Below are 15008 nucleotides of genomic sequence, written 5' to 3' on the forward strand. Positions count from 1 at the left end.
ATTTATTACAATTCTATATGCTGCCACTGATCATATTATACAGTGCACTTCATATACATTAAATGGCAATACTTCTAAAATGTGGAGATTGTAAACTAAAAAAATAACAAAATGTATTTCTAAAGTCTATACGGTGGACATAGTAGATGTCATAAATATAGCCTCCCCGTCGGGGAATTGAACCCCGGTCTCCCGCGTGACAAGCGGGGATACTGACCACTATACTAACGAGGAACTCATGACTCGCTGGTACCTGACCTCCTACTGATTGTTCTACCTGTCCCCTGCTGGGGGCGCTGCACCCACAGAAATGCCAGTGTTGACCCCATCTGTGCAAGGAAGGAGCCGCTCTCTTTGTATCACTCATTTACAGCTTCCTCTGCACAGACTCCTCCTTTTCTCTCTCTCACAATCACTGGGATCAGCGGCTGCAACTCCCTCCATTTCTGCTCTGGCTAAATTCAGTTCTTGGTGCCATCTGATAAAAATGGGGGAGACAAAAATAATTTTATGACAAGACCGGAGGCTCCTATTATGCTTTCTTTTCCTGCTTTATTTTAAATAGCAGCCAAGAGGAAAAGCACCAATCCCAGAGGATTGCAAACAAGCAACCAATGGGATAACGAAACTAAGAACGTTGACCAATCAATGCAGTGCATCACATAAGGTATACCTATCCTGACTGCAGGCAGCCCTCTTTTCTTGCTGCTCGCAGTCAAGATAAGTATATCTTTCATTGCTCCTCATAATATTTGTCTTTACCTTATATATATATTATTTTCCATCTCTATTTATAAGCGTATTATTCTATTTATTGTATTGTGTCCAGCGTGTATCTGTTTTGTTGAATTGTTTAGCGCGTAAACGCTTAATTTTCTTTCAGTCATTTCTGCTCGTGAGGCGGCTGCCGTGAACGTTCTATCTTGAACGCCGGCTGACGCGACCTCCATTTGGCAGCAGGCTTCAGGAGGACTACATTCCTTTCATTCCGGAGAGCCATCATAAAAGCTTTGAAAGCTTTTATTGATTTTTTCAGCTGGTTTCACTTCCTCTTTTCGCTCCACTTTACAGACACAAGTCAAGAGCTTGAAAGCTCTTATTGACTTTCAATTAGACTCCGGTTGAAACATTAATCAGCCACAAGTTAAAGCTTGAAAGCTTTATTGATTTTTTCAGTTACCCTCCCGTTTATAGAACAATTACAGCTTAGGCTGTTCACTAAGAACCAGCATTTATTCTTTTCAAGGATTTCCCTGATTTTCTCTTGGTGAGTCACACTCCATTAATCTTTAAGCTTGTTATTTACATTTAATCCTTTTAAATACCGTTTTAAATACCTTTTTTCTCTCACTCTCCATAGCTATGGATTTCTCAGATTATTTCAAATCTAATGAAGATTCTGAAGAAGATTTCTCCTATAATTTAAATAACTTCATTCAATCCTCTGTTAAAAAAGCAGTTTCTGCTTCTATGGATAAAATTTCCAAACAAATTCAGTGCACTATGTCCTCATGTTTATCCCAATCACAAAAGGCCCATTCTGCGGGGGAAAGCAGAAAGCGCAAAGCCCCGGAGGCTTCTCAAAGTCAGTCTAACGACTCGTCTGCGCTTATGGTTGGTGAGTCAAACTCACACGGGATAGAGGACAAAGTCCCTCAAAGGCCTCCCAGTTCGGAGGGGAATAAAAATTTGGGTCAAAAATGTAAAAGTAAGTCAAAAAATGTCCCCAAGACCCAAAAAATTGTGATTGAGGATATTAAAGATACCGACGACGATGCTGACTCTAATGTCTCCTCGTCAGACATTGAGGACGATAACTACTCTAATTTTTGGATCGGACCTCTCCCTAAAAAATCTAAATTAACTTCATCTAGCCAATCCCATGCCCCCCTCTTAGATTCTGACGGCAACCTCATGTTTGACCCTGGGCTAATCCACCATCCTAATTCTACAGAATGGGTTCCCTCCAATCATGTAGCAAAATATATTTTAGCTAAATTGCGACTTCCTCTAGACAAACAAGTTCGTTCAAGACTACGAGCTGAATGTCCCAGACCTTCTCTCCCGTTACACATTACTGATACCCCTGCCATAGACCCGTCCCTCCTAACATTCTTCTCCAACTTTGGCAAAGACCCACGCAAAGGGGTGGACAGAGCATGGGCTCTATGTCAAGATAAAGTACTGGATCTGGTCGGACCATTATCCCGCATTTTTGATTTAGCTGAATCAGCTAGAACCAATGATGAGTCTATTGACCCAGAAGAACTCTCTCTGGATTCAGAGAGCTTTTTGCTTGTTGGGTAATGCCAACTCAGCCATGACGCATGAACGCCGTAAAGGTCTTCTGCTTAAACTGGACCCTAAACTTGCAAATTTGGCGCCTAAAGATCCAGGAGCTAAAGCCGATGGCTTACTGTTCGGGGACAATTTCATCAAGGAACTAAGTAAATATGTTACCACTTTTGCTTCAATTAACAAAGCCCAACAATCACTTAAAAAGGTTTTTAATTCTCGGGTTTTTGTCAGGGCCGGTAGAGGCAGAAGCCGCTCCACCGACCGCCCTTCCAGAAACCAAGGCTTCAGAGGATCATTTGCTTACCAGCAACAACAGCAACAAGACTTTCATCCCCAGTTCTATCCCCAGCACTCCAGAGGATACAGAGGGAGGAGCCAACGCAGATCCTACAACAATTCAGGTAAACCTTCCTTCTGGCCATCCTTCTGTAGGGGGTCGTCTAAAATTGTTTCTCCACAAATGGATAGAGATTACCTCAGATCCCTGGGTACTCAACACAATCAAAGGTTATTTAATAGAATTTTACGAGATTCCCTATCAAAACTTCCCACTGCTCCCTCTCAAATTTTCAAAAGAAATATCAGACTTAATCTCTGCAGAAATACAAGAGCTCCTTCAAAAACAGGCTATTCAACTGGCATTTCCCCTTCCTTCAGGCTTCATAAGCCCACTGTTTTTAGTAATAAGAAAAAACAAGAAAATCAGACCTTTCATCAATCTCAGGCAACTCAATCACTTTGTTGTATACAGACACTTCAAGATGGAAACCATTCTCCATCTACGAGATTCCCTACTGCTCAATGACTGGATGGTCCGTCTAGATCGCCAAGACGCGTACCTAACAGTTCCAGTTCAGTACTCTCACAGAAAGTTTCTGCAATTTCAATGGAATCTCAATACCTATCAATTTACTTGTCTTCCCTTCGGTCTCTCTTCAGCACCTTGGTGTTTCACCAAGCTAATGAAACCTATAGTAGCTCTTCTTCGATCTCAAGGTTTCAGATTAATAATATACTTAGACGATATTCTTCTAATGCATCAAGACATTTCTATTCTGAAGTCCCAACTCGCTTACACCATCTCTCTTCTTTCAGACCTAGGCTTTCTAGTAAATCAGCAGAAGTCAATTTTTACCCCTTCACAGGAGATGGAATTCTTAGGATTCCTGATCAATTCCCCTCAAGGTCTCCTTCAACTCCTGATCTAAAAAATAAAACACATCAAATCCGAGATAACCCTATCTTTACAGCAGACTTCTCTCTCCCTCAGGTCTCTTGCAAGAATTGTAGGTCTTCTTTCTTCTTCAATTCAAGCAATCTTTCCAGGTCCTCTTCACTATCGGGCTCTTCAGAGTTTAAAAATTCGTCATCTTCGCAAGGGTCTTGCTTATTCAGATTTCATCCCCCTCGATCTCGAATCCCGTACAGAACTCCAATGGTGGCTGGATCACCTCGAAGCCTGGAACGGCAGGACCATCTTTGCCTCAGTCCCAGATCTTGTGTTAGAATCCGATGCAAGCCTAACAGGTTGGGGCGCAAGGTGTGGTCACGTATCGACTGGAGGCACATGGTCTCGACAGGAGTCTTCATTGCACATCAATTATTTAGAGATGCTTGCAGGATCCTTTGCAATAAGGACTTTCACCAAAAACAAAGTTTCTTGTTCCGTACTTCTTCGTATGGACAATCTTACAGCGGTAAGATATATAAATCACCTTGGCGGTACTAAATCCAAACCACTAGCAGAACTAGCAAAAAGCTTTTGGGATTTCTGCCTTCACAGAAAAATTTCAGTTCAAGCAGAATACTTACCAGGTTCTCTCAACTCAGTATCAGGTTGGTTTTCTCGTCACCTTTCAGATTACAGCGACTGGAAACTTCACTCTTCAGTTTTCAACTCTATCCATCACAAATGGGGTCCCTTCCACACAGACCTGTTTGCATCCCGTCTGAACACTCAACTACCTCGTTTCTTCAGCTGGAGACCAGACCCTCATGCGTTAGCGACCGATGCCTTTCTCCAACAGTGGCATCCTGCAACGCACTATGCATTCCCTCCGTTCATAATGATAAACAGAGTCCTCAATCATCTCCGATGACAAAAAGCCACTATAGTCTTAATAGTCCCGTTCTGGCAAGCTCAAGTATGGTTTCCCTCTCTCCTGGAATTAGCCGTCTACTTTCCCGTCCTGCTACCCTCCTTTCCCTCACTACTTCTCAATCCTCAAGGTCTTCCCCACGATCTCATTGTCAACAAAACCCTGTTTCTATCCGCTTGGAAAGTCTCAGGTCTTCATCGTCTTATCCAGGAATTTCACTCAAAGCTTCAGCTTATATCAACAGCTCCTGGGCTCCAGGCACTTCCAAAGCATACAAGTCAGCTTGGTCTATCTGGTCTAGCTGGTGTCTGGGAAAATCATGCGATCCCTTTTCAACAGATCTAACCTTAATAGCTAATTTCCTTGCCTCTCAGGCTAGCGCAGGCAAATCTTACAGAACCATTAATCTATATAGATCAGCATTGTCGCTACATCTTCCTTTTATAAACGGGAAATCAGTAGAAGAACATCCTATGATTTGTCGTCTATTAAAAGGAGTGAAATTTTCCAATCCACCAATTCCCAAATACTCCACCATATGGGACGTCAACCTAGTCCTTCAAATGTTTATCTCTTGGCAAGATAATGACTCCTTATCTCTGAAAATGCTTTCAGCCAAATTAACAATGTTGCTGTGTCTTGTCTCTATAAAACGTTTGTCAGATGTAAGAGTCTTAGATATCTCGGCTCGTCAATTCACTCCGTCTGGTATTCTGTTCAATGTGTCCCGTCGTACCAAAACCAATATTACCTCTGTGTTTTATCCCTTTTTTCCAAATCAACCAAAACTCTGCGTAGGAAACTGTTTAAAGGTTTATGAACAAAAAACGGTCGATCTTAGAACATCTTCTGCTTCCCAACTGTTAATCTCCTTTAGGAAACCTTATAAACCGGTCTCTTCTCCTACCTTGGCTCGTTGGGTCAAATGGGTAATGTCTCTAGCGGGCATTGATACTTCAAAATTTGGCGCCCATTCTGCTAGAGGTGCCATGGCATCAAAAGCCTTTTGGGCTGGTTCAAGATTGGAGGATATTCTAAGATCGGCAGATTGGTCTAATGATTCTACCTTTCGTACATTTTATTGTAAACCTGTTAATTCAGCAACTTCTATTGTAATTGACATGCTTTAAACAAGCATAATAGGAGCCTCTGGTCTTGTCATAAAATGTAGATTTTCCAAGTAGTTTATGATGGAAAGTCTTAATTTTATTAAAGACACGGAGGCGAGTATTATCCCACCACTTATTGTATTAATCTTGTTATCTCCCTCCCTTTCTAGCCAATACCAACGCTTCAACATCCTCCTCAACTTAAGTCAGCGGATGCCTTTCCTTCACGAGGATCTTGTTCACCACGTCTTTCACTAACCTCGGACCTGTACACTCCTAATTTGGACAGAATTCAAGACTTTTTTGCTCTAATTCTAGCAATATGTTTGATTTGTTGTATAGTACCTTTGTTTAAATCTGTTTCTTGACTGTCTCGCAACCGAAAAGAGGGCTGCCTGCAGTCAGGATAGGTATACCTTATGTGATGCACTGCATTGATTGGTCAACGTTCTTAGTTTCGTTATCCCATTGGTTGCTTGTTTGCAATCCTCTGGGATTGGTGCTTTTCCTCTTGGCTGCTATTTAAAATAAAGCAGGAAAAGAAAGCATAATACTCGCCTCCGTGTCTTTAATAAAATTAAGACTTTCCATCATAAACTACTTGGAAAATCTACATTGTCAAGCTGTAACGTCGTTGCTTGAAAACATGGCGCCCTTCAATTTCAGAATGTGAAATGAAATATGAAGAGCAAATACGAAAACACATCCTTCGAGCCGGATTTGAACCAGCGACCTAAGGATATCAGCTTAACTACTACAGTCCTCCGCTCTACCAACTGAGCTATCGAAGGGATAGAAGCAGCCTGTGACTGCAGCCTTCATGATATTTACATGCAAGCACCGGGGCCCATGGTGACCATGTGTATGTTTGCTGGGCATTTAAAGACCGAGGTCACATATCAAGCTGTGTCTTCAGGGTGCATGCTGTTTATTTTCACATGACTATCTCATTCTCCAACAGCACAAACCTACAATCAGCATCATTTCATCTACCACCTCAGTACTTTTTGGAAACTCATCGCCCAATAACTACAAAGGGTGACTCAGCATTTTAATTGGCAAGGCCTGCTTTTCCTCTTCATTTGCGTACTCTGGAAAACACATGCCGCTTTAGCAATGCACATTTTCAGTGCTTTTCTGATATCTCAATATTTCAGCAGCAAGCATGGGGGAGGGCTTTCGGTTGAAGTCAGTCATACAGCCATTGTCTCCTTGATTACCTTTACTTGCAATTCATTAAAATAAATGTGTCTTGTCGCAGACACACAAAGTGATTTCTCAGCATTCACTGTGGTTTATTAAAAATAATGGGAACTAACTTTCTTGAGAAAAGTACAGCTCAGGAAATAAAATGGCAAAACCATCACAACAAGTATGTCGGCCAATGAACTCAGCTGGAATGCTGAAAGTTGTGTAGATTCTTAAACTTTGGAAAGCTTAGCTCTCAGGGTAAGAATCATAGGGAGTGTGCGGTGAAGATGCAGGCATGTTGCCCCCCTGTGATTGGTGAAGGCATGAACAATGACAATATTAACACTTACCAGTTTTACATAAAAAACATTGCTCTAGTGCAAGGGGGCCCAACTTAAGTCCAGTAGAGTCGGATCCATGCCGGATTTGCAGGATATCCACAAGATATATATCAATGCCAGAAATGAACAACAGTTACCTATTAGGCTCGTCAGAGGTCACCTTGAAAACCTGGCATGGACGGCCCCGCCTCCCACTGCAATGGAAACCATTCTCTAACACACAGGATGGGGGAGAGTGATACTGCTTCCTACCTGGCCTCGTGCAGGAAGGAAGCCAGAGACAGTGTCTGTTAAACTCACTACAAACAGTGGCAACTTGGAATGATTTCACATTTAAGACTGCACCCAACATTGTCTGCAGCTTGCCAGGCTGTGAGCAGGCCCAGGGTTTGCACAGACTTGAACAGATCCAGCTCTGCTTAAGAGGCTCAGCACTGGTTCTGTAAAGTGTCCATCCCTGGCCAGCCACAGTGCACGTGAAGAGCTATTCATCCGGTTCTGTGCTCTTGTGCAACAAAAGGAAAGTAAAGTGACCTGATTTCTAAAGTGTTTGCTAGTTCCATATGCCACGTTCAAAGCACCGTAAATAACAAGTATACATATCAGCCCCTTTATATACCTTGTGAGGAAAAAGCGTTGAGCCCACTCGGTTTGGATTTAAGTATGTGACCTGTAAGTCATGCTGAGGCACCAGCAGGGGGCACTTTACTAGTGAGCCAACTTGGAGGCTGCCCATGACTGACTCTGCCCTAGCCCACCCCACCTTTTTGAGACAAGCATCTGTTGTGAAAACTCCTCGTCCCCCACTGGCTCCCAGCAAAGGCCTGACAGCCATCATCTCACCCCTGGAAGCACCTAGAAACTCTGCTAGGCGCTCTCGAGCACAGTGTCAGTCCCACGGCTGCCTGCGTGTCTTTGACGTCTTCAGGAAGCCCTCGCGCTTCCACATAAAGTGTAGCTCGTGACGCGCATCACCAGAAGGGAGATTATGGTTGGGGCATAGAAGCTAGACCCCAGGCGCTACATTACATACCCTGCACTGATGCTACAGCAATTGGGCATCGTCATTTGAACGTATTTGCCCTGGTTAGTCAGCGCAAATGTCTTTTTATTTAGCACGTTGATGTGCCACAAATGTCATCACAAAACAGGATCAGTACAAGTGTAACATATGCATCCCAGAAATGCAGTAGCGTTGGTTCAACACTGCAATGTATGTAATACCCCCCCCCCCCAGGACTGAGAAATGCACTTAAGGAGCAAACACTTTTTTTTTTAGCTCAAATCACTCAGCTGTGTTTTTATAAAACATTACTGGCTTCTTGACAGCAGTGTGAATGATGACCCGAATTGCAGTCTGAACAGGGCCTGGCTATTGTTGGCAGCTCTTTCATGGCACTACCACAATGGCTCCAGATGATAAACAAGCCTTGGTAAAGCTAATAGATCTTGCCTATGTGGGATCTATTGGTTTTGTGAATGTTTTTTTAGCCACATTGTACAGCAGCACTGGCTTCAGTGCAGCATGGATGAATGTAAAAAAAAGCGCTATGAAGTGATCAATGCTGGCTGTGTCATATACAGCTTTTTTCCTTTACTTTCAGCCATGTTGCAGCATGGCTAAATCACTGGCAAAACCAGTAGAAATCACATAGGCGATACCTATTGGCTTTGCCAATGCTTGTATTCCTTGCAATCAATAACCTGACATCTGAAAAACATCAGGACTTTTACAAGGAGACGTGCACACTACAGGATACTGTCATTTCACTACTAACGCACCGCATGCGTGTCAATGGAAGGTTCCATGGTGTAATGGTTAGCACTCTAGACTTTGAGTCCAGCGATCTGAGTTCGAATCTCGGTAGAACCTGCTGTAGTTTTAATAATTTAACATTCATTTCTTTAGTTTTGTATTATTTTTACATTTTCAGTCCCGTACTAATTACAAGCGAGCTAATATCTTTTGCACAGTTTACATCATCTATGCGTCGCTTATCTTGTTTATTTGAAATATGTTACTATATGGATGATATCAATTAAAATTGTAGCACAGAAGTATCGCTCGTCATATATATTAATAATGCAGAACAAGTTAGGTGGTCATATATATTAATAATAATGCAGAACAAGGTAGATGGAAGTTTTTAAAGTGTTTCCGCCCAGTTTCAAACCCGCGACCTTTCACGTGGGCAGCGAACGTGATAACCACTACACTACAGAAGCACGCGGGAGCTGATGTCACCTGTACATTATACTGAGAATTATAAAGGGGTGGGGCATTGGGGGTGACGAGCAGTGAGGGGAGTGCACTGTGCACTCCCCTCAGTGCACATGTGTGTTTGGCCGGCCATCTGGGGCACACTGCTGCCGGGCAGGAGAGAGCAGGCACAGGCTCCCAGTCTGTCTGGGAGCGCCGTGGCTGGGCACTCCCAGCCAATCCTAACGCTTCTCTGAGCAGCGTCAGGATTGGCCGCAGGGCAGGCTGGGAGCCTGCTGCTGACGGAGGAGCAGCGGTGCGGCGGGGCAGGTAAGTTTTTCGTTTTTTAACTTTTTAATATTGTTAATATTCTCCTTGCCTCCCCACACCCCGCTCTCCACCCCACCTCTGGTAACCCCTGTGAGTCGCGACTGCCACTTAGTCAAGGAGAGTTATCTTTCCCTTAGAGTCCACTCTAGTTAAGGGGGCAAAAAGATTCTGAGGGGCATATTTATACTCCGTTTGCGCCGAATTTGCGTCGTTTTTTTCGATGCAAATTCGACGCAAAACTAACTCCATATTTATACTTTGGCGTTAGATGCGTCTAGCGCCAAAGTTCATGGAGTTAGCGTCATTTTTTGCGTGAACACCTTCCTTGCGTTAATGATATGCAAGGTAGGCGTTCCCGTCTAAAAAAATGACTCCGATGCATATGCGTCGTATTTATACTCCTGGGCAAAAATGACGCCCGGGAGTGGGTGGGGCAAAAAAACCCGCATTAGCGCCGGATTTTAACGCCTGGGTCAGGGCAGGCGTTAAGGGACCTGTGGGCTCAGAATGAGCCCAGAGGTGCCCTCCCCTGCCCCCAGGGACGCCCCCTGCCACCCTTGCCCACCCCAGGAGGACACCCAAGGATGGAGGGACCCACCCCAGGGACATTAAGGTAAGTTCAGGTAAGTATTATTATTTTTTTTTTTTTTGTGGCATAGGGGGGCCTGATTTGTGCCCCCCTACATGCCACTATGCCCAATGGCCATGCCCAGGGGACATAAGTCCCCTGGGCATGGCCATTGGGCAAGGGGGCATAACTCCTGTCTTTGCTAAGACAGGAGTCATGTCAATGGAGGTTCGGCATCGTAAAAAAATGGCGCAAATCGGGTTGAGGCGATTCTTTTGCCTCAGCCTGACTTGCCCCATTTTTGGACGCCCAAACGCCATTTTCCCCTACGCCGGCGCTGCCTGGTGTACGTCGTTTTTTTTGACGCACACCAGGCAGCGCCGGACAGCTAACGCCGGCAAACGGCATTCAATAAATACGGCGCCCGCATGGCGCTTCAGAATGGCGTTAGCCGGCGCTAATTTTTTTGACGCAAAACTGCGTTAGCGCAGTTTTGCGTCAAAAAGTATAAATATGGCCCTGAATCTCTGCCTAACTAAACAACACTTTAATCACCCCAGAGCCTTCCAGTAGCTGACATCACACCCAAAGAAACAATTACTAACAAGACACCATTGTGAATTATGTCCAATTCACTTTTATCCTCTTCTGAACACATCTGCTCCACCTTGGATTACATCCATGCCCAGGAATATAGTAAGGGAGCCGTTCTTGTAGCTCCTTGTTACCAAGTTTCGTCCTTGGCAACCCAACTCTCGCTTCTTTACCTATCACCTGCAGACGAAAGAAAAATAGCGCACAAACAAAGCAAGTTTGATGTTGAAATTAAACATAGGAATTGGCAGACCTTACCTCAAGCCTCAACAATGGAATGGAAGCACATTTTAGTTATGTTTTTACAAACGCAATTCTCTTAAACACAGTAAATGAAGAGTGACTATAAAAATATCATTTGTTAAGATAGCAAGGTATAAATGCATCTGGTTAACATTTCATAAAAGCAGTTTATATCTAACAAGTGTAATATCACTCAAAAAGGCACCATAATGTTGTGGTCTTTTAATGCTTCACATTTACATGGGTATAGTTTTTCACACAATATATGAAGGTAAATGCTGTCCTTCTCTTCTTCCAAAGAAAGCATAAGGGCACAGCCATGTTATGCTCTGTCACACCCATTGCTGTGAAACATCTGGTGGAGCCATGGGGGTGCATCTGTAATGTTATGGGTACTTGTAAGGCACGCAATACCTGCAAGGGTTTCCTGGCGCTGAGCAGGCGTGTGTGTGTGTAGCCCTGTCTAAGGTAGGTTGGTTTATTAAAAACGCAGGTCTTCAACTTCTTGCAGAATTGAAAAAAGAGAAGAAAATGCTCTGATGTGAAATGGGAGTCCATTCCATGCTTTAGGAGTGATGCAACAGAACACCCATCCTCCTGATCTGGTTCTCTGTATGTATGGGATGTGTGTGAGTAGGAGACCTGAGTAGATGGAGGTCTCTTGGTGGTTGTGGAAAGAGATGCAACTGGTCAAGTAGGTGGGGCCTACGTTGTGTTGTGCCTTGAATGTGTATGTAAGGTGTTTGAAATTAGTTCATTTCTGTTTCGGGAGACAGTGGAGCTCTCTGAGGTATGGTGAGATGTGAATTCAGAGCGGGAGGTTGAGGATGAGTCTGGGTGCCAACTTCCAGGTAGTTTTCTAGTGAGTTATCTGATGTTTCAAGCATAGAGAGTGTAAGGAAATGCCTCCTTGGCATGGTTACCCCCTGACTTTTTGCCTTTGCTGATGCTATGTTTACAATTGAAAGTGTGCTGAGGCCTGCTAACCAGGCCCCAGCACCAGTGTTCTTTCCCTAACCTGTACTTTTGTATCCACAATTGGCAGACCCTGGCATCCAGATAAGTCCCTTGTAACTGGTACTTCTAGTACCAAGGGCCCTGATGCCAAGGAAGGTCTCTAAGGGCTGCAGCATGTCTTATGCCACCCTGGAGACCTCTCACTCAGCACAGACACACTGCTTGCCAGCTTGTGTGTGCTAGTGAGGACAAAACGAGTAAGTCGACATGGCACTCCCCTCAGGGTGCCATGCCAGCCTCTCACTGCCTATGCAGTATAGGTAAGACACCCCTCTAGCAGGCCTTACAGCCCTAAGGCAGGGTGCACTATACCATAGGTGAGGGTACCAGTGCATGAGCATGGTACCCCTACAGTGTCTAAACAAAACCTTAGACATTGTAAGTGCAGGGTAGCCATAAGAGTATATGGTCTGGGAGTTTGTCAAACACGAACTCCACAGCACCATAATGGCTACACTGAAAACTGGGAAGTTTGGTATCAAACTTCTCAGCACAATAAATGCACACTGATGCCAGTGTACATTTTATTGTAAAATACACCCCAGAGGGCACCTTAGAGGTGCCCCCTGAAACTTAACCGACTATCTGTGTAGGCTGACTAGTTTTAGCAGCCTGCCACAAACCGAGACATGTTGCTGGCCCCATGGGGAGAGTGCCTTTGTCACTCTGAGGCCAGTAACAAAGCCTGCACTGGGTGGAGATGCTAACACCTCCCCCAGGCAGGAATTGTCACACCTGGCGGTGAGCCTCAAAGGCTCACCTCCTTTGTGCCAACCCAGCAGGACACTCCAGCTAGTGGAGTTGCCCGCCCCCTCCGGCCAGGCCCCACTTTTGGTGGCAAGGCCGGAGAAAATAATGAGAAAAACAAGGAGGAGTCACTGGCCAGTCAGGACAGCCCCTAAGGTGTCCTGAGCTGAGGTGACTCTGACTTTTAGAAATCCTCCATCTTGCAGATGGAGGATTCCCCCAATAGGGTTAGGATTGTGACCCCCTCCCCTTGGGAGGAGGCACAAAGAGGGTGTACCCACCCTCAGGGCTAGTAGCCATTGGCTACTAACCCCCCAGACCTAAACACGCCCTTAAATTTAGTATTTAAGGGCTACCCTGAACCCTAGAAAATTAGATTCCTGCAACTACAAGAAGAAGGACTGCCTAGCTGAAAACCCCTGCAGAGGAAGACCAGAAGACGACAACTGCCTTGGCTCCAGAAACTCACCGGCCTGTCTCCTGCCTTCCAAAGATCCTGCTCCAGCGACGCCTTCCAAAGGGACCAGCGACCTCGACATCTTCTGAGGACTGCCCCTGCTTCGAAAAGACAAGAAACTCCCGAGGACAGCGGACCTGCTCCAAGAAAAGCTGCAACTTTGTTTCCAGCAGCTTTAAAGAACCCTGCAAGCTCCCCGCAAGAAGCGTGAGACTTGCAACACTGCACCCGGCGACCCCGACTCGGCTGGTGACGATCCAACACCTCAGGAGGGACCCCAGGACTACTCTAAGACTGTGAGTACAAAAACCTGTCCCCCCTGAGCCCCCACAGCGCCGCCTGCAGAGGGAATCCCGAGGCTTCCCCTGACCGCGACTCTTTGAATCCTAAGTCCCGACACCTGGGAGAGACCCTGCACCCGCAGCCCCCAGGACCTGAAGGACCGGACTTTCACTGGAGGAGTGACCCCCAGGAGTCCCTCTCCCTTGACCAAGTGGAGGTTTCCCCGAGGAACCCCCCCCTTGCCTGCCTGCAGCGCTGAAGAGATCCCTAGATCTCCCATTGACTTCCATTACAAACCCGACGCTTGTTTCTACACTGCACCCGGCCGCCCCCGCGCTGCTGAGGGTGAAATTTCTGTGTAGACTCGTGTCCCCCCCGGTGCCCTACAAAACCCCCCTGGTCTGCCCTCCGAAGACGCGGGTACTTACCTGCAAGCAGACCGGAACCGGGGCACCCCCTTCTCTCCATTCTAGCCTATGTGTTTTGGGCACCACTTTGAACTCTGCACCTGACCGGCCCTGAGCTGCTGGTGTGGTGACTTTGGGGTTGCTCTGATCCCCCAACGGTGGGCTACCTTGGACCAAGAACTAAGCCCTGTAAGTGTCTTACTTACCTGGTTAACCTAACAAATACTTACCTCCCCTAGGAACTGTGAAAATTGCACTGTGTCCACTTTTAAAACAGCTATTTGTGAATAACTTGAAAAGTATACATGCAATTTTGATGATTTGAAGTTCCTAAAGTACTTACCTGCAATACCTTTCGAATGAGATATTACATGTAGAATTTGAACCTGTGGTTCTTAAAATAAACTAAGAAAAGATATTTTTCTATATAAAAACCTATTGGCTGGATTTGTCTCTGAGTGTGTGTACCTCATTTATTGTCTATGTGTATGTACAACAAATGCTTAACACTACTCCTTGGATAAGCCTACTGCTTCGACCACACTACCACAAAATAGAGCATTAGTATTATCTATTTTTACCACTATTTTACCTCTAAGGGGAACCCTTGGACTCTGTGCATGCTATTCCTTACTTTGAAATAGCACATACAGAGCCAACTTCCTACATTGGTGGATCAGCGGTGGGGTACAAGACTTTGCATTTGCTGGACTACTCAGCCAATACCTGATCACACGACAAATTCCAAAATTGTCATTAGAAATTGATTTTTGCAATTTGAAAAGTTTTCTAAATTCTTAAAAGACCTGCTAGGGCCTTGTGTTAGATCCTGTTTAGCATTTCTTTTAGAGTTTAAAAGTTTGTAAAAGTTTGAATTAGATTCTAGAACCAGTTGTAGATTCTTAAAAAGTATTCCAACTTTTAGAAGCAAAATGTCTAGCACAGATGTGACTGTGGTGGAACTCGACACCACACCTTACCTCCATCTTAAGATGAGGGAGCTAAGGTCACTCTGTAAAATAAAGAAAATAACAATGGGCCCCAAACCTACCAAAATACAGCTCCAGGAGCTTTTGGCAGAGTTTGAAAAGGCCAACCCCTCTGAGGGTGGCAACTCAGAGGAAG

General features: G+C 44.9%; 1 protein-coding gene and 2 non-coding genes across 3 annotated transcripts; 1 reads left to right on the forward strand and 2 right to left on the reverse strand.

Moving 5' to 3' along the window:
* Positions 1-162: 162 nt before the first annotated feature.
* Positions 163-234, reverse strand: TRNAD-GUC (transfer RNA aspartic acid (anticodon GUC)). The gene has a single exon. It is a non-coding gene; the product is annotated as a tRNA-Asp (tRNA).
* Positions 235-703: 469 nt separating this feature from the next.
* LOC138293589 (uncharacterized) lies at positions 704-6057 on the forward strand. Its single transcript, XM_069232861.1, has 2 exons — positions 704-2699; positions 5677-6057. Exon 1 carries the CDS (start codon positions 1363-1365, stop codon positions 2305-2307), a length of 945 nt encoding a protein of 314 aa, XP_069088962.1. The 5' UTR covers positions 704-1362; the 3' UTR covers positions 2308-2699; positions 5677-6057.
* Positions 6058-6211: 154 nt separating this feature from the next.
* On the reverse strand, positions 6212-6297 carry TRNAY-GUA (transfer RNA tyrosine (anticodon GUA)). The gene is given in 2 exon segments: positions 6212-6247; positions 6261-6297. It is a non-coding gene; the product is annotated as a tRNA-Tyr (tRNA).
* Positions 6298-15008: the final 8711 nt, after the last annotated feature.

The sequence above is a fragment of the Pleurodeles waltl genome, chromosome 4_2 (genome assembly GCF_031143425.1).
Source record: "Pleurodeles waltl isolate 20211129_DDA chromosome 4_2, aPleWal1.hap1.20221129, whole genome shotgun sequence".
NCBI classification, from domain to species: domain Eukaryota; kingdom Metazoa; phylum Chordata; class Amphibia; order Caudata; family Salamandridae; genus Pleurodeles; species Pleurodeles waltl.

What these genes read in the sequence shown, in the direction of transcription:
- LOC138293589 (XM_069232861.1), top strand. Translation starts at nt 1,363, where the DNA reads ATGGATTTCTCAGATTATTTCAAATCTAATGAAGATTCTGAAGAAGAT.